We start from the raw sequence: 25079 nt of genomic DNA, 5'->3' as shown, positions 1-25079 counted from the left end.
GAAGTCTGTTCGCTGTGGTGAGCCAGCGGCTGTGGTTTACTGGTCCAATCTCCACTAGAGCCAGCCTTGCAGGAAGCACTCCATCCCTGATTGCACAGACAATTTTATAGCCATAGTGTTGATCAGTTGAGAGATCTTCAATGGCCTTGTCAGACAGCTTGATCAGTGGAGGGCCAACAAAGATCCGGGGGAAGTTTGGATTGATATCCAAGTCTGTAGCAGAAGCAAGGAGCTTTCCTATTGGCCCGGAAAATGTGTTGTCTGACAGAGTAGGGCCATCAAGGTGAACAATGAGATGGCGCAGGGGAAGTTCACCAGTGTGCAGGTTGCACACGAACCAGACCAGCTTTCTCCCCAGGTGCAGCTCCAGCTTCCGCATTACTCCAGCTTTCACACCAGTGTTGACATTTGTTGAGTCTCCTCCAATGGCCCACAAGGTCCTATCAAAACCCCTCTCTTTCAGCCAGGCAAACAGGACCTTAGCAATCTGCTCCGCATGTGACTCCTCTTTAGTTGCTTTCTCTGGGGTAAAGTGGAACAGATAGTAGCTACCAGGCTCACTAACAACAGTATAGTGTTCTTCCTTGATCTTTGCAGGAAAAGATTGGTCATTGCCCTCAGCTTCCATCATCACATTGGTCAGGTCAATCCACCCATCACAGAGGATGCAGGAGATCCCCCCCTACTCCCTGCACTTCTCATCAAACTCTTCCCCCAACTCTGTCATCAACTTCTCCTGTGCTCTATTGACCTTGTTCTTATCAATCACTTTACTTGTATTTTCTTCTGTGATGATTCCTGCATCAATCAGAGCTGCAGTTGCTATCGCTGCAGTTGGCCTCAGCCCTATGCCATACCTTACACTAGCAAGGGCAATGTTTGGAATCTCATCATAGTTTTTCTGGACCTTTGCTGAAGCTGCAGGCTCAGTGTCAGTTTCAGGGAAGAGCTCAACTTCAGTGACAAACTCATCTTCAGCACCACTTCTCTCCAATTCCAGATCCTCATCACCATCTGACAAAAATCTCTCAACATCCTTCCTGGCTGCCTTCTCTGCTGCTGCAGCATTTTCCTCCTTGCTCCTTCTCCTTTTCTCTGCATTCTTTTTATTTTCCTGCCTTTCCAATGTCCTCACCTGTCTCTTGTGCTCTGGCAGATCAGGGCTCCCCATTTTGTGGGGTCCTTTACTTCCAACCTTCTTTTTCTGTCCCTTAATGTAGGCAAGATCTTTCACAGGAATCATTTTCTCTCTGCTGCAGGAACAGTTAATGTGGGCTTGGATCACACAGCCCTCACCGGCCTCACAGCCTCCCCCCTCACAACTGGTAATCTGACACTTGCAAGTCAAAATATCAAATAACTTGTCTAACTTGACAATGAACCTCTCTTTGGCATCAAGTTTGCCCTTCCCAAGAGAAAACTTCACTGCCTGATTCCAGACCTCCTTGAGCTTCGACATGATGGTCACCTTTTCATTGATAACAGGAGGCTTGAAAAGAGCATTAGCTTTGCTCCACTGACAAATCAGACCAGGGTAGATGTCAAAAAAGGAGCTGGTCCACTGGGTAGTTCCTCCTGTCATCTTCACTTTGCTCCCTCAAGTAGATGCCATACCTCAGGATATCCCTCACAGTTGGCAGTTCAGACACCAACAGCTCCTGCCCAGTGCCAACAAGATTACTTAAATGAGAACTTGATTTCATCCTTGTTCTGACTTGAGCCATTTTTAGTAGTTCACACTGAAATAAAAACAATAATACACAGGTAAGTATCCACTACAGACAGATATTAAGGTATTACACAGGTATTACAGAAAACCATCAAAATATTCACTTCACAGGTCACTATTTTCCTTCACATGTAACTCAGGCTGGCAATAGGTAAGTACACAAATCAATTAACAAATATAATATAAAACAAGGTAATTTACATCTAAAATTATTATCTATTTGTTCCTCAGGTTCCTTATCAAAAACGTACTTACTGGCAATGCCCTAAGAAGAGAAGAGAAGACGGATGGATAAGGATTGCCAACCTCCTCAACATCGAGCTTTCAGCAACAAGATGGCTACAACTGCCGTCCCAACAGGAAGTTACCAAAATAAAAGCCCAAACTTCAAAATAAAAAACTTCTCTTTTTTCCAGAAGAATAGCAAAATAATCAAAAATTTAATAATAATCAACTGCAAATTGATGTAGGTTAGGGTTATCAGAATTTTAAAAAAACCTCAGATTTGTGTTCTACACACCAAAATACGTAATATGAACACCCCTCTCGATTGATTTCCAAAAAAAAAAAAGTATGGCCCGCCCTAATGGTACATAGTCACATGGATGGCCTCTTCTTCACTCCAGAACTTCACCCTCTCGCATGCCATGACCTCGCATGCTATATATCGATATATCACATGGTTGTTGAAAGTATTATGAAGGCCATTTGTGTTCTACAGCGTTCAGGTGTGTAATTCAGTTTTCAAATAAAGGTTTAAAGGTGTATAATAAATTAATTCCGGGTTTTACCACCATTTTCTTCAGCGGCTACGACACCACCCGATATAACAAGTAGCATTGGTTATTTGTGCCTGTTGTTTGTGTCCATTATGACGTCCTTACAATTAGTAAATTTCCTGTTTGGAATGTTTTTAAATTTTGTTTTACTGCCAGACAGAGTAAAAATATTATCTCACATCTCTCTGTGCATGGCGATCGGGATGAATTCAGGGCCAAAGTATGGTAACTTGTCTTCCTATTCATGTTCCGATTTGTGTTCAAAGTACAACAGTACATTTAAACAAGTTGTTCCTCGATCACAAAATGACGAACATAAACTGATCCGATGAACCGGAACGAGTTGATTAAACCTGCTCTTCTCTTCTCTTCTCTTCGCGTGTGCAGAATACGGTAACAGTAGTACTAGTTGCAGTAGTAGAACTGGTAGTAGTTAACATTCGCTGACTTTAGAAAACCCAATATGTGATAGTTGTTGATGTGATTTCATTTATGTGACATCAGGGAATATAGATGAGGTGCAAACCTCGGACAGAGATAAATGCTGAATAATGATTACATCTCTATTTAATTGTGACGTAATCATGTAATGCTGCGTTGTGGTGAATGTTTTAACATCAGTATCGAACGTGGAAGTAACATTTCCAATACCAGGTATGTCTACCTGTGGCACCAATCATTGCATTGACTGTATGAAATCTGAGCCTAGGAAATGGTATTCCATGCTGGAATCAGCTCTTGTTACAGCTCATCAAGGGTCTGTGGCTGTCTTGGCAAGACGTTCAATGTGCCGATCAATGACGTCCCAGAGATATTCAATTAGGTTTACATCTGGTTTGACGCCAGGCCAGGATGTCACGACATTAACGTTGGCATTCACAAGAACGTTCCATGTTTGAATGGCCCTGAGAGGAGGAGCATCATTGTGCATAATGATGATTCCTGGACCAATTTGTTGAAGGGTAAGAAACGCATGTTCCTGAAAGATCTCATTAATGTATCGATCTGCCATTGAAATGGGTAAAGTTGGTGCGAAAGGTTTCAGCAATACCACGCCACACCTATATAATCTTGCACGACCCGCCACACCTTGAGGCATCACACACACTACCTGGACCTCGCTTATCCTGTGAGGTCCAGGGAGTGTGTTTCCAGTATTCTGGCCAATTTGAAGCAGATTGTGCAGATAGATGGGCATGACAACGCATGGGTCCTCAGCAGGAGTTATCATGGGACATCCACTTCTTGGTACAGTTGTAGCCAAAAATATTGGCACACTCGCACTTTTTTCGAATAATGCACAATTCCTTCCAGAAAAATCGTTGAAATTAAAATATATTTTGGTATCCACATATGTATTTCTTTGGTTTGCAGTGGAACAAAAAAAAAAAAGCTGAAAAAAATTACGAAATCTTAGCTTATTTCAGACAGAAATCTTAAAATGGCCTGGACAATAAATATTATTGGCATCTTTTAGAAGTTGTTACAAATAATTAGATTTCAAGCAGGTGATTCTCATTTACTTTGGAATTGAACTCACCTGTGGTGAGTTACAGGTGCCTGCTATATAAAAAAAAACACTCATTCAACCAGTTTGAATAGAGAAAAGGACTCATTCAGCTGTTTTGTGTCACTGTGTGTACCACAATGAGCATGCAGAAAAGATCTAAACCAGAGAATTGTCTGAAAAGGTCAGACACAAAATTGTAGCCAAACATGGACAATCTCAAGGCTACATGTCCATCTCCAGAGACCTTGATGTTCCTGTGTCCACGGTACGTAATGTTATCAGGACGTGTAAGGCCCATGGCACTGTAGCCAATCTCCCTAGACATGGCCGCAAGAGAAAACTTGATCGAAAATTGAAGTGAAGGATTGTTCGAATGTTGGAGAAAGCACCTCGATCAACTGCCAAACAGATTCAAGCTGACCTTCAGACACAAGGTACGACAGTTTCAACATGCACCATCCGTCGCCAACTCAATGAAAGGGGGTTCTATGGTAGGAGACCCAGGAGGACCCCACTGCTGAGAAGGACATAAGAAAGCCCAAGTTCTGGAGTTTGCCAAAACACTCCTGAACAAGCCAAAATCCTTCTGGGAGACCATCCTGTGGACAGGTGAGACCAAATTAGAGCTTTTTGGTAAAGCACATCATCTCTATGTTTACAGAAAATAAAATGAAGCCTTCAAAGCAAAGAACACCTTCCCTACAGTCAAACATGGAGGAGATTCAGTGATGCTCTGGGGTTGCTGTGCTGCCTCTGGCACTGGGTGCCTTGAATGTGTGCATGGCATCATGAAATCAGGAGATTACCAAGATATTTTGGAGCGCAATGTTCAAACCAGTGTCAGAAGGCTGGGTCTCCGTCAATGGTCATGGGTCTTGCGGCAGGACAATGACTCCAAACACACTTCAAAAAGCACCCAGGAATGGTTCAAGACAAAACTCTGGACTGTTCTGAAGTGGCCAGAAATGAGTCCACATCTAAATCCCATTGAACACCTGTGGGGAGATCTAAAAACAGCAGTTGGGAGAAGGCACCCTTCAAATCTGGGAGAACTGGAGCAGTTTGCAGAAGAAGAGTGGGCCAAACTGCCAGTGGAGGGGTGTAGGAAGCTCATTCATGGCGAAAGCAAACGCTTGACTGCAGTTATTTTGTCCAAAGTCTGTGTTACCAAATATTAAGTCTGGGATGTCAATAATTTTGTCAATGCCATTTCTTTTTATTTTTTGATTTAAAAGGATATATTAAGTTCTGAATCAAAAACAAAGGTTCTGTAATATTAAGTGAAATAAAGAATTGTGGAGACCAAATACTTTTGTCAATTTAAACAGTACCCGCCCTATGGGCAGGGCTTCAATTGGGAAGCCCAAATGAAAAGGTAAAATATCAGAAATTGAAGGCTTGTTTATTTTAAACGATTCATATAAACATCCGTTGAATCATATCACATGCAAATCATCAAAATCTAAACAGAACATGGTTAAACAGTACATGGACGATCACGTACCACATACGTCTCGCTCGCTCTCATGTTGTCCCGATAATGATCCTTCTGCAGGTTCACCGACGGAAACCTTTGTTACGACTTTTACTTCCTCTAGACAGTCAAGTTCGCTCATCTTTTCGGTGCACCGGCACAAGCCGAGAACGGCCCGTGCAGGGGCTGATCCGAGGATCTCATCAAACCGTCCGATCGGTAGTAGCGGCGGGCGGTGTGTACAAAGGGCAGGGACTTAATCAACTCGAGCTGATGACTCGTGCTTACTGGGAATTCCTCGTTCATGGGACACTGTCTCAAGCCCCAGTCCCCATCACGGATGGGGCTCAGCGGTTAACCCGAGCCTGATGGTGAAGGGCAAGGTACACGGCAAGGTACACGCTGGCCCGTCCAGTGTAGCGCGCGTGCGGCCCCGGGCATCGAAGGGCATTAAACATTAAACTCATTAAACATTAAACGTTCATTAAAGGATTACGAAACGAAAAACATTACGAAATTACGTTCACACCGTCACGTCAAACACTACCGTGAACACATACATCATCACAACGTCGTCACAATGAGAACGTCGTCACAATGAGAACATCGTCACAATGAACGTTATGCGAACGCGAATGTTATGCGGGAGTCCAAACCTGAGAATGCTGGAGACCAAAGCTGAAATTGGGAAAACGAAATAGCCTATTTTACTCCTCGAGATCCCAGGATTACCCACCCAAAATATCTTTGCGATCGGTTCAGCAGTTTTTACGGTACCTTCGAACAGACAGACAGACATTTGGTGAATTATAGTAAGATCGTCACAATGAACGTCATGCGAACGCAAATGTTATGCGGGAGTCCAAACCGGAGAATGCTGGAGACCAAAGCTGAAATTGGGAAAACTAAATCGCCTATTTTACTCCCAGGGGTCCCAGGATTACCCACCCAAAATATCTTTTCGATCGGTTCAGCAGTTTTTACGGTACCTTCGAACAGACAGACGGACATTTGGTGAATTATAGTAAGATTTTTAGAGAAAATTTCTTGTCATTTAAAAAAATTGCAAGGGTGCCAATATTTTTGGCCACGACTGTTTATGTTTTGTTGATCCAGTAGCTTGATAACACTTCCTGAGGTCATATAACAGGTTGTCACGTTACGCCTTGCAACATGGCTAATGGAAGACCCAGCTTGAAAGTGTCCAATGATTCGATTCCTCTCATTTTCTTACATGCGCCACTTGAAAACTTGTAATAAATATATTGTTAAATAGTGTAATCAGCATGTTTTGGATGATGATTGATGTAAACGCTGATGTCTCCAAAGACCGTTTTAATTTTTAAACTCAAAAAAACCTAAGGGTGCATGGGTTTCACGTGCTGAACGAGAAAATCAGAGCGCAACTCAATAGAGCGCACACCTCCGCCAGGCTGAACAGGTTACGTTGTGAACAGGTATCCAATGATAGGCAGGATCTGGATCCGGGCCTGCACCAATATCTACCGGCTTGTTCTTGTCACCTTGCCAAATTATTCACCAAGTTTGGTCATAATCCGACAACTTTTTGAAATATGCTGTTCGCAGTCAAACAGGGATGACAGTACCTTTGTTTCACGTACCTGTTCGTGCCGCACGCCTTGCTCGGCCTTGCACGATCGCACCCCCCGCGCCGCGTCTCTCCACACCCGTGGTCGCGCCAGCAGCGCGCAGGCCCGAAACCACTGCGCCCTCATGCTCGCCCCACGCCCAGGACGCGGGACAACGGCGATCCTAGCGGCACCAATATATTTAGATTCGAAATCCTTTCTATTTCTGCTGTTGCTTCTTCTCTACCGTTTACACGATGCCATTACCGATGTCCTTCCCGACCTCGATTCGCATTGCAAAAGCTACTACATCTACATGGTTTCAACCCGACACACGACCAGCGTGACCTCGTTTCAAACTGAAAGACAACTTGCATAATTTTTATTTTTTAAAAATAATAATAAAAATAAAATAAAAGCCTAACTCAAAATTATAATTCACCATTATTATTTAACAGGACATTATAAATATTTTTCTCGTCATGTCTTCGTCATTTTGGGAATTAAAGGCCAAAACGTGCCGTCCGAGCCTTTACCCATACGCCATGGTTTGGAAACGTTCCTTCATTTCGTTGCAATTTTAACGTATAGTATTAATGGCAGACACTAAATCGAAAAATCCGTTTTAAAGCTATTACAGCACATGGATGGAGATCAGAAAAAGCAGCTATAAGAAAAGGAAAACAGCGAAACCTTAATATGCATCAACGAAAGGTCCGTCATAAAAATCGAAAATACCGGGAGTAGTAGAAAACAATAATTCCGTTCACAATTTGTTGCTAACAGAAGAGTACCTACCCTACGGGAGAACTTGTTCCAAGCATGCAACAGTTCTTCTGACGTTTACCCTTATGTGGGCGGTGTATAGGAAACTGACAGCTGCCTCAATTGCTCCCGGAAATAAAAATAATAATAATAAACCGAGCTGATCATGATTCTGATCAATAAAATAATCATGCTGATCCTATGGAGCAAGCCAGCCATTCCTTATCAACGATTTCGAATGGAGTGCTGTCGTCACTTGACGCGCGCTCTGCAACAAACTTGAAAACTGAACACAATCCTGTTCCACTGAACTGAAAATATATACTATTTATATTTTTTGTGGGGTATTTATTTATATGTATATTTATTTATATTTATTATATATTTTATATTTATATTTTTTTATTTATATTTATTATATATTTTATATTTATTTATATATTTTATATTTATGAAAATATATTTTCAATTCAGTGTCGTGCTCTAGTTTATAAAATACATGTAATGACGTCACTTCCGCCATTACGTAACCTCTTTTCATGTAATATAAGTTCCCTTGCGAAGAACTTCACATAAGAGACCAGCTTACGTGATGGATGCCAACATATGGTTGTTGTTTGTCTGTGGTATATTGTCTGACGATTCCGGGTTCGGGCATTTATTTAATTTCCGCTCAATGCGATACGCTCTATAAACTCCTATTCTGAACCGATTTTCAAAATGTAAACAGCGGAATTGAACTCAACAACTGTTCCGCCTGATAAAAAAAAGTGTTTATTTGCTAAAAACGTTTCTCCTGGCGCCTCCGGGCGATGTTTTGTATGACCCGTAAAATAGTGCACTGAAGCGTGATGCTGCGCACGCTAATGCTTACGAAAGGAGCAAGCGGACAACGCGGTTCATACAAAAGAGTTTTTATTCAAAGTACTCAAACTGCAGCACTGAGCTGCTCAGCTCAGGGCTGCGCGCCCCGTGTATATCGTGAGGCCACGCCTCTCTCCCGGGCGTGGCCCACCCCCACTTGTTGTGCGGGGTGATGTCACCACGTCAGTGCTTTCGTGTCCGCCACACGCCCCCCCCCCCCAGAATCCCCGCGCACCTGAAGGGTCAGTTTGCGGGGCAAATGGATGACCCGGCCGAAGCGCCCCCTGGCGACTGGCGGCGTCTGGGATGCAGGGATGCCATCTGGGATGCCTCCGGCTGCCCCTGGGATGGGTGCAGGACCGGGGGGCGGCGTGGCTGGGCGGTGCCGGGGGTCCGCCCGCAGGGGGGCGGCCCCGACACGGGGATCGGGCCACTGGCGGTGGATGGTCCACGTCGAGGTGGGCCGGCTTGAGGCGGTCCACAGAAACGCGGTCAGGAGTACCGCCGATGTCCAGGGTGAAGTGCTTCACCCCGGTCTCCAGCACGCGGAAAGGCCCGTCGTACGGGGGCCGCAGTGGTGTCCGGTGGGCATCGTGGCGGACGAAGACGTACTCCGCCGTGCGAAGCTCCGGGGCGACGTGCGTCGGTGGGTGCCTGTGGCATGCCGTTGGCACCGGGGCGAACCTCTGGGCGGTCTCCTGCAGAGCGGAGCGCTGCTGTGCCGCGGACCATGGTGCCGTGGAGTCGGGGAGGAACTCGCCCGGCACCCGCAGCGGTTGCCCGAAGACCAACTCCGCCGCGGATGCGCGCAGGTCCTCCTTGGGCGCAGTCCGGAGGCCTAGCAGGACCCACGGGAGCCTGTCGACCCAGCCGCCGTCGCGGAGGGTGGCCCGGAGCGCGGCCTTCAATGAGCGGTGAAATCGCTCGCCCAGGCCGTTAGCCTGGGGGTGGTAGGCCGTGGTTCGGTGCAGCCGGACCCCGAGCGACCGCCCCCCAGAGCTCCGAGGTGAACTGGGGGCCGCGGTCGGACGAGATGTCTGAGGGGGCACCGAACCGGGCGACCCAGGTGGCGATGAACGCTTGCGCGACGTCCGCCGCCGTCATCGTCGATGCCAAGGGCACGGCCTCCGGCCACCGGGTGGTGCGGTCCACCATGGTGAGGACGTGGGTGAAACCCCGCGAGGGGGGCAGAGGTCCCACCAGGTCCACGTGGACGTGGTCAAACCGGCGTTCCGGCACCGTAAACGGGGCCAATGGGGCCTGGGTGTGCCGGTGCACCTTGGCGCGCTGGCACGCGAGGCACGTCCTGGCCCAGCCGCGGACGGCCTTCCGGAGGCCATGCCAGACTAATTTGTCGGCGATCAACCTCTGGGAGGCCCTCGTGCCCGGGTGGGACAGGCCGTGGATGGCGTCAAACACCTGGCGCTGCCAGCCCGCGGGCACGATGGGGCGAGGCCGCCCGAGGGAGACGTCGCACAAGACGGCTGCGCCCGCGCCGTCGAACGGCACCTCGGTGACGTGGAGGCCCGTGACGGCGGTCCACAAGGCCTGGACGTCGGGGTCAGCGGCCTGGTCCGCTGCCATCCGGGCATAGTCAATGCCGAGGTGGACTGCGTGGGCGACGGCCCGGGAAAGGCAATCCGCCACCGGGTTGTCCTTCCCCGCGACGTGCCGGATGTCCGTCGTGTACTCGGACACGGCCGAGAGGTGACGCTGCTGCCGGGCCGACCACGGCTCGGTGACCTTGCCCATCGCGAAGACCAGCGGCCTGTGGTCGACGAAGGCCGTGAACGCACGGCCCCCGAGCAGATGGCGGAAGTGCCTGACCGCCAAGTGAAGCCCGAGCAACTCGCGGTCGAAGGTACTGTGACGGCGTTCGGGCGGGCGAAGCTGCCGGCTAAAAGACGCCAGCGGTTGCCAAGCTCCACGCACCCATTGCTCGTGCACCGCGCCCACCGCGTAGTCCGAGGCGTCGGTGGTGAGGGCGATCGGTGCATCGGGCGCCGGGTGTGCGAGCATGGTGGCGTTAGCCAAGGCGAGCTTCGCGCCCGTGAACGCCGCGTCCATCTGCTCGGTCCAGGTAACATCACCTTTGCCGGGCTTACCTCGGAGAGCTTCGTGCAGGGGGCGCAGGAGCTGGGCGATACGGGGCAGGAACCGATGGTAGAAGTTCACCATGCCCAGGAACTCTTGCAGCCCCCTGATCGTGCGGGGGCGCGGAAACCCCTTCACCGCCTCCACCTTGGCCGGCAGGGGGACGGCTCCGTGCCTGGTGACGCGGTGCCCCAGAAAATCGATTTCAGCGACGCCGAACCTGCACTTTGCAGGGTTCACAATCAGGCCATGCTGGCCCAGACGTTCGAAGAGCCTGCGGAGGTGGTGTAGGTGCTCTTCGCGGGACGCGCTGGCGACGAGGATATCGTCCAGGTAGACGTATACAAAATCCAAGTCGCGCAGGACGCTGTCCATCAGCCGCAGCAACGCCTGAGCCGCATTCTTCAAACCGAAGGGCATCCGCAGGAATTCGAAGAGTCCGAACGGCGTGATGACCGCCGTCTTCGGGATGTCCTCCGGCCTGACGGAGACCTGATGGTAGCCGCGTATGAGGTCCACCTTCGAGAAGAAGGACATGCCCGCCAAACGGGCGGAAAAGTCCTGAATGTGGGGGACGGGGTAGCGGTCGGGGGTGGTGGCGTCATTGAGACAGCGATAGTCCCTGCACGGTCGCCATCCCCCGCCGGGCTTCGGCACGATGTGCAGCGGCGATGCCCAAGCACTCTCCGAGCGCCGAACGATGCCGAGTCGCCCCAGGGTAGCGAAATCCGCTTTTGCTACCGCCAGCTTTGTTGGCTCGAGGCGGCGTGCCCGGGCGTAGACTGGTGGCCCGACGGTGGGGATGTGATTGGCCACCCCGTGCTTGACGGCCCCCGCCGAGAAGGTGGGCCGCGTGAGGGCCGGGAAGCTGGCGAGGAGGCGGGTGAATTCGTCCGCTGCCGGAAGCGTACAGATCAACGTGGCCGGAACCGAACAGTTCGGCAAGCCGCTTGGCAAGCCGCTCGGTGAGCCGCTCAGTGAGCTGCTCGACGAGCTGGGCAGCGCACAAGCGAGCGAGCTGAACGTCTCGGCCTGGACAAGACGTCTGTGCTTTACGTCGACCAGGAGCCCATTTGCGCACAGGAAGTCCGTGCCAAGCAATGCCTTGGGCACGTCGGCGGTGACGAACGACCATCGGAAAACCTGCCCTCCGAACCGCAGAGAGAGGCAGCGTTTTCCGTACGTACGGATGGGCGTCCCGTTCGTGGCAAGCAGCGCGGGGCCCCCGCCCACGGTGTGCTTGTCCGACGTATCGGCAGGAACGACACTCACCTGCGCTCTCGTGTCGCACAGGTAATGGCGCCCGGATAAGGTGTCCGTTATGAACAGTAGGCTGTTCGAACGGCCGGCGCTCATTGCCACTATCGAGCGCCGGCCCGGGCGTTTCCCGACCTGTCGAAGGAGCACGGCGGATGACACTGTCGAGCCTCGTGGCTGAACCTGGCGTGGAACCGGCACCAGGTGGTGGAGCTGGAGGAGCGCGGCTGGCTCCGCCAGGCTGGTGGAGCCGGCGGTTTTCCCCGCGGTGGCGGTTTTCTCCGCGGTGATGGGCGGGGCGTGGCGGCGGCCACGAGGTGTGCAGCAGCATCAGCCTCGAGATCCGCGACGGCCGCGCCGACTCTCGCCCGCGTGTCCGAAGCCGCGAAGTACCTGTCTGCCACGGCGGCCAGTGCTCGGGGTTCCGTTATCACGGTCCCGGCCAACGCGAGGCGTACCTGTGCTGGAAGTTGGCGACGGAAAAGCGCCCGGAATAGAGAACCAGGGGCTTCGTCGCCCAACAGCGACAGCATATGGTCCATTCGGACCGACGGGCGCGTGTCGCCGAGCTCGCGGAGATCCAGGAGGTGGTCGGCCCGTACGTCCTCCGTGAGGCCGAACGTGGCTAGGAGCAGCCGCTTGAGCGCCTCGTACTTGTGGCCGTCCGGTGGGTGGCGAAGGACGGACACAACTCGAGCGGCCGTGCCGGGCCCGAGGGAGGCGACGACGTGGCAGTAGTGCGTGTCGTCGCTGGTGATGCGCCGCAGCTGAAACTGGGCTTCAGCTTGGACGAACCAAACTTCGGCCTGGGCCTCCCAAAACTCGGGAAGTTTGACCGACATCGCGTTGTTTGCCATTGCAATGGCGTCGTGTTCGGAAGGATCGCTACGGCAGATCTAACGTCGAGGTCACCAAATGAAGCGTGATGCTGCGCACGCTAATGCTTACGAAAGGAGCAAGCGGACAACGCGGTTCATACAAAAGAGTCTTTATTCAAAGTACTCAAACTGCAGCACTGACCTGCTCAGGGCTGCGCGCCCTGTGTATATCGTGAGGCCACGCCTCTCTCCCGGGCGTGGCCCACCCCCACTTGGTGTGCGGGGTGATGTCACCACGTCAGTGCTTTCGTGTCCGCCACAGCACCAAAACACAAACATTGCTTTCACTTTGCATTGTTCATGCTTTTATTGACAAACCTCTCAGTTATTCGGGTTTCCATCATAGGTACAAGTATCTGGTAGGTATGTTGGCATCATAAAGTACTGAAAGACCTGTAAGGCATCAAATCATTGATGTTCCCGACGGTAACCTGATCCAGGTTTTGCCAAATGTGGAGTAAATTTTGTTGCAGCTCTTGAGTATCACTTGGCAGAGGTCGGTGTGTCCACAACTACCGATCCATGTTCCCAGACATGTTTCATGGCGTTCATGGCAGTGCCCAAGGTACTGATAGTCCATTCCATCTCTTCCAGGTAGGGGCGTTTCTGGACATATTGTATATAACTGTTTTCCTTTCTGCAAAATTCCTTGGCTGCATGGGGTTGTTTGGCAGGTGAAAGACGCAGAATGAGCCCTCTCCTCGACCAATAACCCTCTTGTGTCAGTATACTGTATATGTCACGTGTCACGTGTATATGTCACGTGTGACGTGACATATGATCCTGGGATCTCCAGTCATATGTCACGTGGTATGGCAGCCATCTTGGATTAAAAGCGAATAATTAAAAAATTATTTCTCAGAAACCGCTGAATGGAAAAATTTGAAACTTGCCACATTGTCGCGTACTCCCAATGGGGAACAAAAGCATGATAATGATGACATCATAGCTGAAGTGGTATACCAGCCAAGAATGTTTCAATCGAATTCCTTACCCTAAAAATCTGAAATTGCATGCACATGATCTATGACCCATTTGTATTGAAATATTAAATTTATGACATCATAGGTCACATGGTTTGGCAGCCACATTGGATTGAAGGAAAATATTAAATAAGTATGTCTCTGAAACGGCTCACCCTATTGATGCGAAATTTTACAAATATCATCTCACAGCACTGTTGCATATAGTTCGAAAATGATGATGTCATTGGTCACGTGGTTTGGCAGCCATCTTGGATAGAAAAACGAACCTTATCCGATCAACACGAAACTTCACAAACGTGATCCCCTACCCATACATATGCAGAGTGATGGTATCTACCCGTTGTGGAACTATGTGGAGGCATATTGGCGACACAGTCGCATTGTTCTAGTTCAGGTTATGGTGGTGGTCGTATGCCATTTCTAACAAGTAGCCAGTAGGACTCCACATCAACTATGGTGTTCACAGTGGAACAAACAACAACAACATGCATTTTAAAGGCCATTTTCCCTACTAGAGCGGGGTTAGCCTTGCGGTCCCCATGACAATCTTCTCCATTTTGCCCTATTTTCTGCATCTCTCCTTGTTAACCCCCTGGCCCGCATTTCTTCTTCCACCATCTTTAGCCAAGTCTTTCTCGGTCTTCCTCGTCCTCTACTTCCTTCTACATTCATTTCCATCACTCTTCTCAACCAGTCACTTTCATCCTTCCTCAACACATGACCAAACCATCTCAACCTGTTTCTCTTCACAGCATCAATCACAGGCTCTATTCCCATCATCTTTCGCAATTCATCATTTGTCTTCCTCTCTCTCAACGATACTCCGCACATCTGTCGAACCATTCGCATTTCCACCCTTTCCAACCTTCATTGCTGCTCTACGTTCATTACCCATGTCTCGCTCCCATAAATCATAACACTTCTCACACATGCAGCATACACCTTTCCCTTCAGCTTCAACGACACTCCCCTCATCATCAGCACGCCACTCAGTTCCCAAAACTTCTTCCATGCACATCTCACTCTAGCAACCGTTGCCGAGTCTGATCCACCTTCTCCATTCAGCATGTCTCCGAGGTAGCAAAATGTTTTCACACCTTCCAGCTTCACGCCGTCTCCAAGATCCAACTCAACATTTCCTCCATCTGCAGCTCCTCTGTCCACGCCTTACATTTGAATGTAGCTGCCACACTGGTTAATGACCCTCTCAGACCACTACATTTTTGATGAACCCACTCAGCGCACATTGTACATTGAATGGAGTTCACTCCGACACCCTTCCTACACACAGCACAGGGCCACTTCCCAGTTCTTTCCACCTCACCACATGCTTTACCACTTGCCATCACCTTCGTCTTTCCGATATTCACCTTCAGACCTTTTGTCTCCATACATTCCTTCCACTTGTTCATCTTTTCCTTCAGTCCATCCATACTTTCCGCAATCAACACCAGATCATCTGCATACAACAACTCCCACGGTAAACCCTCCTTTACGTTCTGAGCCAGCACCTCCATCACAGCTACAAATAGTAGTGGGCTTAGTACCGACCCCTGATGCACTCCCACCTTCACCTCAAACTCACCACTGTTCCCGTCCTTCGTCCTTACAGCTGTGCGTGCTCTTTTGTACATTTCCATCACTACTCTGATCAACCATTCCTCCACTCCTAACTTCCTCAATGCCCATGTCAATACTTTGCGTGGAACCCTATCAAATGCTTTCTCCAGATCAACAAACCCAAGAAACAACTTCTTCCTCTTCTCCATGTACTTCTCCTGCAACTGCCTCACAATGAAAAGCGCGTCTGTCGTTCCTCTTCCTGGCATAAATCCAAACTGCATTTCGTCGATCTTCACTTTCTTCCTTATCCTCCTCTCCAACACCCTTTCCAATACCTTCATTCCATGCTCCAATAACTTTATCGCTCGGTACGAGCCACACTCCAGAGGGTCACCTTTCCCCTTGTATAGAGGGACGAGGGTACTCAGTTCCCAATCCACTGGAATGCGGCCTTCTTTCACCACCAGATTACAGATCTCTGTCATTGTCTTCACACCCCAACGTCCTGCTGCCTTCAACATATCTCCCACAACTCCCGTCGGCCCTCCCGCTTTTCCACTCTTCATTGCTTTTATCGCTTCCTCAACTTCCTTCTCAGTTATCTTCTCTGCCGATCCTAAAACTGGGTTACTCTCTATGTTGCCATCCCATTTATTCTCTGTATTCAACAGCATTTCCATATATCTTTTCCATCTTCCTTTAATTCCATCTGGGTTGACAACGATTTGTCCCACTGCATCCTTCAAGCAACTCACCCCCATCACATCACACCTCTCTTTCGCTATCTGCTTTGCAATCCTGAATACTGCTTTCTGACCCTCTTCCGAATCCAAGCGTTCTCCGAACATTTTCCGACATGCCTCCTGCGCCTTTGCTACCTCTTTCTTTGCAGCCTTCCTGGCTGCCTTATAACTTTCATGCTCTGCTGTTTCTGCTCCCGTACCCTTCGCCTTCTGCCACTCCTTGAACTTCTTCCTCTTCTCGTCAATCCTCTTTCCAACTTCATCATCCCACCACCATGTTTCCGAGTGCCTCGGTGGTCCTTTTGTCCATCCACATACCTCACCAACGGCTCCCAACAGACTAGCTTTCATTGACATCCAACCACTTTCAAGCTCAACCACATCATCCTCTACCCTACTCAGCCTCTCTTTTAATTCCTCCCTTACTGTCACCTCTTTCAACCTCCACACCTTCATTCTCGGTTGGTACTTCACCCGCGGAGCTCTCCTCGCACCTTTCACTCTTATGTCGCAGACAACCAAGTGGTGCTGTGAAACAGCCTCCTCCCTCGGGATCACCTTTGTGTCCCGGAGGTGCCCCGTATCTTGCTTACGCACCATCAGGTAGTCAACGGTTGTCGTCGACCCACCTGACGTGTATGTAACAAGCTTATTATCCTCTTTCTGGAACTGAGTATTACAAATCAACAAATCAGCTCCATCAGCAAACTCCAAAATCCTTTCACCTTCTCCATTTCTCACACCATATCCGTAACCCCCATGAACTCCCTCAAAACCATCCATACTCCTTCCCACATGTCCATTTAGGTCTCCTCCCACCACAACAACTTCCTCATCTTTCACGTTTTCCATCAGCTTCTCTATCGCACACCAGAACTTGTCCTTTTCTTCATCGCTTCGACCAACCTGCGGAGCATATCCTGAGATGACGTTCACCAAGAGCTTTCCAATCATCATTTTCACCATCATCAACCTATCACTCACTCTAGTCACACTCACCACACTGTCTACAAACTCCTCAGAAAACAGGACACCAACACCATTCACGCCCTCCAGGCACCCTTGCCACATAAACCTGTATTTCTGTCCCTGCCTACCCTTCACCATTCTCACACCACTTCCCTTCCATCTCGTCTCTTGCACACAACATATGTCCACTCTTCTTCTGACCAATACTTCCACCACTTCTCCTGATCTCCCTGTCATTGTCGCTACATTCCATGTCCCAAATCTCAGAAACCGATCTCCACTTCGGGCTGTACCCTGCCCATATGTAGTTGTAATTGTCATGGTTCTCTTTTTGAGGCAATGTTTTTATAGCCGGATGGCCTTCCTGACGCCAACCCTCTTAGTCGTCTCTTACGACACGCAGGGATACGGTGTACCTATTCTAATCCAGGGTATACACTGGGAAACGTTTAAAACATGGAAATTCTGGGGGGGGGGGGGGGGGAGGGCGGCGTCAGCATCACGGCTGCGGTTTAAACATATTTTAATAATATTTAAACAAAACCATGAAAAATAATCTGGGAAAAGTCTCTAAGTGAGAACGTGGATTTGAGAAAGAAGGAGCAGAGGTGGAAGAAAACGAGATATAGGGGGCGGGACACAAGTCGAGACGAGGAGGAGAGCGAACAAGCACGTGTCCGGGAGGAGAGAAAGAATTAATATAGAATTTTTGGTTTATTTGTTTGTTTTGTTTTTAAAAACGTTGGACAAAGGGTAAGATGTTCGTGAGAGGTAGGGGGGAGAAAAGAAAATCAAAGAAACAAGCAAATACTATGAAGGAAAGAACTTATATTCACAAAATACAGACGGGGGGGGGGGGGGGAGCCTGGAAAGACCAGGCCGCACATGAGGTTCGAAAAAAAACAAAAAACGACTAATTACACACAAATTTGCAATAATTACAAAACCAAAACTAAATAAAAACACACAATAACACATACACAATAAAATAACCAGTGGAAATTTGACAAGGACACGAATGGGAAAATACTCAAACTTTGATGTCGTGGAGAGATCGAAGCAAGCCTCGTCGCTCGAGGGACCGGAAGCAACATTTGAATGGGGCTATCAACAATCACAACAACATTTTCTGGGGTGCTGAGCCTCCTGAGGATGTGTCTGAGATCTCCTGAGGATGTGTCTGAGATCTCCTGAGGAGGTGTCTGTCTCAAGGGCCACAATTCCACTTGCTCTGTGCATTCAATGCCGGATGGGGTACGCTGGGACCATATTGGTTCGAGCACGCCAATGGTAAGACGGTAACAGTGGAACAAAAAGTGAAAATCGTTTTGGCTTGGACAAAATCCTACGTGCATGTGCGCCGACGATACTGTCAGTATTACAATGTTCACACCTGTAATGGGCCTTCCAATGGAAGCATTCAGCAGTTTGTTGAGCACTTCCAAGCACATGGAAGCATGATAAATAAACAGTAAAGGTGCCTGAATGGAAAGGTACCCAAATTGGATCAACTCCTTAGGGTTTGGGATGCAGGACACTTCCATTTGAATGGGGCTATCAACAATCACAACAACATTTTCTGGGGTGCTGAGCCTCCTGAGGATGTGTCTGAGATCTCCTGAGGATGTGTCTGAGATCTCCTGAGGAGGTGTCTGTCTCAAGGGCCACAATTCCACTTGCTCTGTGCATTCAATGCCGGATGGGGTACGCTGGGACCGTATTGGTTCGAGCACGCCAATGGTAAGACGGTAACAGTCAACGGTGATCGGTACCACGCGGCCTTACGCCAATTCCATGCTGATCTAGCTCAACTACTGTCTCAAAACCAATTCACACTTGCATGGTTCATGCAGGACAATGCCCCACCGCACACTGCAGGTGAAACCATCGACTTGCTCCATCAGCCGTTTGGAAATTGTGTCATCAGCCTGAGGCCCTGAGCACAGCACATGAGTGAGCTCCTCACAGCCTGGATTTGAAGCCATTGGATTTTTTGTTTTGGGTGATGCCAAAGGTCAAGTTTACACCAACAAACCTCGAACCCTGGCTGTCCTGAAGCATGAGGTGGAAGACTACCATCAGGCTACCACTCCAGCCACTTGCAGATGAGTTGTGGAGAATTTCGTTGTCAGGATCAAAGCCTGTTTGAACAGAAGCAGAGCACACATTGAAAATGTCAATTACAAGCAGTATAATGATGATTTCAAAATGGCATGGTGTGTGCTTTCCATCAATGTATCACTGAACTTGCAACCTTTTTTGTAATTTTTCTACAATAAAACGTTCAAATCGTCTACTTTTTTTGAAACACCCTGTAGGTATGTTAAATGGGGGCCACTCGTTGTTGTTAGCCCAAAATGGTGAAATGTACATTTGTTCCGACCTTCCCCACCTCCTTATCCCGGTATAACTACCTCTCCTAGGTCAGTCTGGCTGTGTCATTCTATCCTAACGTCATCTCCAAAACTTCCAACCCTGGTGCCTTGGTTGCGCTGACGACACCAGACTTGCCAGATTACGGGTACGGAACTATTGTGCATTACCATTACCCAGCCATCCCTGCAATCCTGCTTTGCAAATAGAATGGTAGTGCAAAGATAGTTTTAGCTGCGACGAGCAGCTCGATGAGAGGAACACGTTGTTGTTGTTGTTGTTGGGGTGCCTTTTTGAATAGCGCATGCGCATACACTCGGTCGTGCGTTGGTATGAGGTAAGAACGTCGCGGACTAAAATCGCACCCATTATTGAATAGCGATTCTACACGTCGCAGCTGGTGACCACACTGTGGTCATTTTTCTCTTGTTTTTGCTGTTAAAGGGTTCCAGCTAACTCTTCTTCCACATAGTAGGAATGTGCTGCACATATGCAAAGGTTGAGTAGGTGAGCCTCGAATGGATCCATATAATTATTTAAGTCAATTACATATAACATTTGTTCTATATAGTGGACCAGCCAAGTTACACAAAAAATCTTTGGGTGGCATTTCCTGTTAAAAGCAGGCATCCATGCTGGATCAATTGCTTGGGGGATGTGGAAAAAAATGTGGGTGGATGCCACCCTGGATTTTGACCTTGAAGGTCATTTTCAAGGTCAAATGTACCAAAAAAGGGTAAAAACAGGTATTTTCTCTGGTTTTTTTTACAGCATTTTCTGTTGCATGTCCAAGCAGGCATCCATACTAAATCAATTGCCTGTGGGATGGCCAAAAATATGAGGGTGGATGTCACCCTGGATTTTGACCTTGAAGGTCATTTTCAAGGTCAAATTGAACAAAGAATAATGTTTAAAATAGGCATTTTCTCACTAACTATACTAATAGGTGAATACACAAGTGTCTTTGGGCATGATTTGATGTGCTTGATATCCTGCAAATGTTTAAGTGTTCACTGGCCTGCAGGATCGCAGCAGTCAATGGCGTCACAGCCACAGGCAGTGGTGCACTTGAGGTCCTGTCTGTAACAGCTGCAACGAGCAGTTCTGCACTTTGATTTGCATCCACAGGTGACAAGTTGGATGCAGGCACCTGGAACAGATGGCAGCCTGGTCCAGATTACCTGCAGATTACCAGACTCCAGCTTCCATCCTGGTGTTTCACTTGGAGAGGGGACTATGATGTTCTCCTGGTCTGCCTGTAACCATATCTTGGCCTGGTAGTTAGCACGATCTATGTGTAGCTCCAGGGCATCTTTCGTTGGGGGCAGCATTTCAAGGCCCTTCTTGCCTTTAGCAAACAGATGTAGCCGAGCCTGATCAATAGCTTGAAATGCTTTCAGAGCATCAGATTTGATTGCCCTGGACCTCACGATCCCCCTTTCTGTTGGACTGTCATCTGATGGTGCTGGTCCTCTCTGCCACACCATCATCTGTGTACAGTGAAAGGTATTCTTTCCATCCAGTGTGGCTTCAAGGACGTCAATGTTGTCACAGGAATAGTGGATCATCCTCCCCATGGCAATGTTATCTGGGATGTAGACATTGCCATTCATGGCAAACTTGTCGAGAATACCCTCTGCTATGGAGGTGTCGATTCGTCTGACCGTGTCGATGCCAATGGTATGGTTGGCGGCAGGAAAAGATCTAGCAGAGCCTCAGATCGTGTAGCTTGGTGAAGAGCCATCCCCAGCCCAATGTGCTTTGGTGTCAGTTTCCGACTGTTGGACACTGCATACACAATGTCCTGAGCTATGCTACAAGCTTTCCGCTTGATGTCGCCATCATCCACCAGACCCTCATTCACGACATCGGTGCCTCCAAACAGGAGCCGGAGGAACAAGTAGAGGCTATCTGGGATCACCTGTGCCACATGCTCCTCATCAATTCCTCGCCACATGCTGGGATGTCCTGGGGTGTCAAGAAGGTCTTGCTTTATTTGGAGCGCAACGTGCACCATGTCTTGGAAGATGTTGTTCTCTTGGAAGCCTATTCTTTCGCTGTATTCTCCTTCATCTCCTGTAGACTCCGAATCAGATAAGAACATGGAATGTTGAGATGACTTTGTGAGATGTTTCGAAATGATGACATCTGATTGCTCACCAGGATACATCAGCAAGTGCCCTTGAGAGAGGGGTCGGACGTAGCTGGCTTTCGATCCGACTGACTGTTGGACTTCTTCATAGAACGTTGATCGTCTCTTGTACCTCAGAGGCACCTGTGCACCCTCTTCCCTGCAGATGCTCTCATACCGGACCCATACTTTCCCCATGTCGTATACATGACCCTGGGACAATCCTCTGGTTAAGTCCATACATAGCCTGCCCATGCACCAGTCTCTGTCTGCTCTTTGTGATGTTGATGTTGCTTTCTGCCTTTTGCATCTTTGCTTAAAAGCAACCCAGCAAGGTAGATGGTAGCATCCCTCGGCTGCAATCAAGTCACTAACCCCTGCCAGTCGTGTCCTCATTACCAGATCCGATTTGGCATATTCAGTTATTTCTGTTGACTTCCCCAGCGTGGTCACTCGGTGAAGTCGTACCTTGCTTTGCTGCTGGCAAAATATGCATTTCTTCCAGTCAACAGCAGGTAAGGAGCTGCGTCGTGTTGGTTGTAATGCAGTACTGCTGGAAGGGCCTGCCTGAACATCAGTACTGGTACTAGATGGCAGACGTTGTTTTCTCAGTCTGGAGAGCTTGGAGTCCGATGTAAATACACTGTAGCATGTCTTGTGCCACTTGACTTCTAATCCTTCAAAGTCTGATTCAGATAGTGCCTCAAGTCTTTCTATGATGTCCACGTTGCTTCTATCACACAGTTTTCTCCGCTCCGCTGCAACCACTTTAGCTCTCTTTTTCCCTTGAGATGACCCTGTGCGAAGGTCAGCAACTGGCGTAGTGTTCTCACAGAAAAAGCATGATGCAGATTCTGTGACTCTCTGTCCACTTTTCCGCTTGAGTATGGCCACTGGCTCCATCGCGTCAACCAGGGCTCAACTGCAAAGGCAGGATGCTGAAAAAAGGAAGCAAAGCAAATATTAATTACTTTACACAACACATTTGACAAACATTTTGAGACAATATTTTCTTTCACATTTTTTCATACAAAATTATGTGATACCTTTGTACAATTAAAGTATCAATTCACGATTATTTATTTATAATTATTTATTTATAATGATATCACTGTGTTTATCTTCAGGTCTGACAAAGAACACCACTTTTTCACAAGCTTTCCACACACCCCAAGCATTCAACAAGGATGCCTGTTACTACACACAACAGAAAATGCTGTCAAAACATAGGTGAGAAAATATCCATTTTTTTTCTATTTTAGGGGGTCAATTGACCTAGAAATTGACCTTAAGGTCAAAAACCAGGGTTGCATCCAACCACTTATTTGTTTCCAACCTACAAGCAATTGATGCAATGCAGATGCCTGTTTCTACATTCAACAGAAAGTTATTGTAATATAAAATATAGGCTCGAAAATACCCATTTTTAGCACTTTTTGGTCGATTTGACCTTGAAAAGTACCTTCAAGGTCAACATTGAGGGTGGAATCGACTCACATATTCTTCTACATCCTACGGGCAATTGATCTAATAAGGTTATAAATTTCAAAGTGCAACAGAAACTGTTATGAAAAATAGGCTAACGATATACCCATTTTTGCATGTTTTAGGTCCATTTGACCTTGAAAATGACCTTCAAGGTCAAAATCCAGGGTGGCATCCACCCACATAATTTTCCACACACCCCAACCAAGTGATCCAGCATGGATGCCTGCTTTTAACAGAAAATGCCAATCAAAGTTTTTTTAGAGCACTTTTTCATAAATAGCTGGTCTACTAATATAGGGAACCACCTTGGGACAACGATGCTCTGTGCCCCTCCCCTTAATGTATTGAGGCTGCTAAGCTGGCAATTAGCATCACCGCAAGAGGCAGGGACCGGCACACCTTGTGAATGTAGCAGCGCTGGGCTGGGGCCATTATCTAATATCTGCGGATGATAGAGCTAGAGAACGCCCCAGACACGGCTGAGAGAAGCGATTTAAAAAGGCGAGTTATCGTCGGCGGGGAAGAGGCCGTGGAATCATAATTGTATCTAATAACTGCTGTTGATATTCTCCCCTCCCCCATTTATTAAATCTCATTACTTCCATTGACTTGCTTCAGCTGGTTCGCGGTTCCTCATTTGGCTATGAACCTCAATGTGGTTAAAAGTATGACCACTGGAAATGGGTACCATTACCTCGCAGGCGGCTTTATAAAACCACTGCCGGATCGTCCAAGCCACCGCTCGGGTTTCCATCCTGTTTATAGGCCGATCCGGATAAAGCGTCAGATTCTCGTTAGAGCTATACCTGTACGCCAAAAAACGAAGTAAAAATCAATTCGGCTTTCCCGGCAGATACGTAGTCTCTTTTGACAATCCTTCGCTAAATTGGTGATCGTGCCGGTGGAGGATTCAACCTCGAATCCATCCGGCGGTCTACCGTAACATTGGTTCGTCAGGATTGGGATCGGTACATTGGACCAAACCCGGCGACTGTTACAATAATTTTCGGTGTTTGTGCATTATTCTTTCACGGCCGAACCGTAGCATCTAGCGGCAACAAATTTTGGGTTACGTACTTCAGAATCTGGGCAAGGTTTTAATCTACCACACATTGGATTTGACCTCCATTTTGAGGCCACCAAAGGCCGCTATAAAGTGTATATTGGGATGTGGGGTCATGCAGTGCTGCCACCAGCCCGCAGACAAAAGGTAACCACCAGGAGGCCAATAACGCCATAACTTTTCAATGTCCAACACGACCCAAAACCACCGTCGGGAAAAGCTCGCTCAGCCGAGTATCGGTAGCCCCTGCTAGTATGTTATGAGACTGTATAAACACGTTGGATTGCACGTCCATTAAATAGTCCAGCCACAACACAAACAATCCCCACAGGCAGAAGTCTCCTCTTCAGGTGATTCTTACGATAAAAACTCTCTCTGATTACACCCCATCTCACTGATGAGCAGACAGCAGAGATATTACTCTCTGCTAATCTGGAATTGATTAGATGCTGGTCTGACCAATGGAACATGTCCTCCAATCCACAAATAGATAATACAATAAATCGTGGCTGCAGACTGACTTTATCATTCACTTTCATCAGCTGCCTGGCACGACTGTCCTGCCCTGAGAGACAAATGTACATAAATAGGGCTGGGGTATCTTCCTCTTCGTCCACAGCCTAATAGAAGCAGAGCACAGGACAGAACTTAAGCAGAAAATAAGTGATGGAGATTACATGTGTCCAGGAAGGATACATAACGACCTTTGCAAGGTCCAGAGCACAAAGCTCAAACTTCGAGCCAAAAGGTGCAGAGAGCACCTGCGAAGGAGCGTGCACACCAGACCGCATAGGCGCATGCCATGCCGCATAGTCGACTGAGCA

At 48.2% G+C, this 25079-nt stretch overlaps 2 protein-coding genes across 4 annotated transcripts in view; both read right to left on the bottom strand.

Moving 5' to 3' along the window:
- LOC137429754 (stAR-related lipid transfer protein 7, mitochondrial) overlaps window positions 1-7563 on the bottom strand; it is a 64721-nt gene extending 57158 nt beyond the window's left edge. Inside the window, exon 1 of one of the 2 annotated variants that reach the window (XM_068119967.2) lies at window positions 7115-7563. In XM_068119967.2, the coding sequence (XP_067976068.2) occupies window positions 7115-7228 (114 nt within the window). In that variant the 5' untranslated portion in view covers window positions 7229-7563. The remainder of the gene's footprint in view (window positions 1-7114) is intronic. The other variant, XM_068119968.2, reaches the window with a different exon arrangement.
- A 10446-nt stretch (window positions 7564-18009) lies between these two features.
- CCDC61 (coiled-coil domain containing 61) overlaps window positions 18010-25079 on the bottom strand; it is a 33479-nt gene continuing 26409 nt past the window's right edge. The window contains exon 14 of one of the 2 annotated variants that reach the window (XM_068119962.2): window positions 18010-19341. The gene's annotated coding sequence lies outside the window, so the exon portion shown is untranslated. Of the gene's footprint in view, window positions 19342-20355; window positions 22643-25079 lie in introns of those variants that run through there. The other variant, XM_068119964.2, reaches the window with a different exon arrangement.

Source organism: Myxine glutinosa, chromosome 6 (genome assembly GCF_964187855.1).
Source record: "Myxine glutinosa chromosome 6, kmMyxGlut1.1, whole genome shotgun sequence".
NCBI classification, from domain to species: domain Eukaryota; kingdom Metazoa; phylum Chordata; class Myxini; order Myxiniformes; family Myxinidae; genus Myxine; species Myxine glutinosa.
This window is presented reverse-complemented; position numbering and strand designations above follow the sequence as displayed.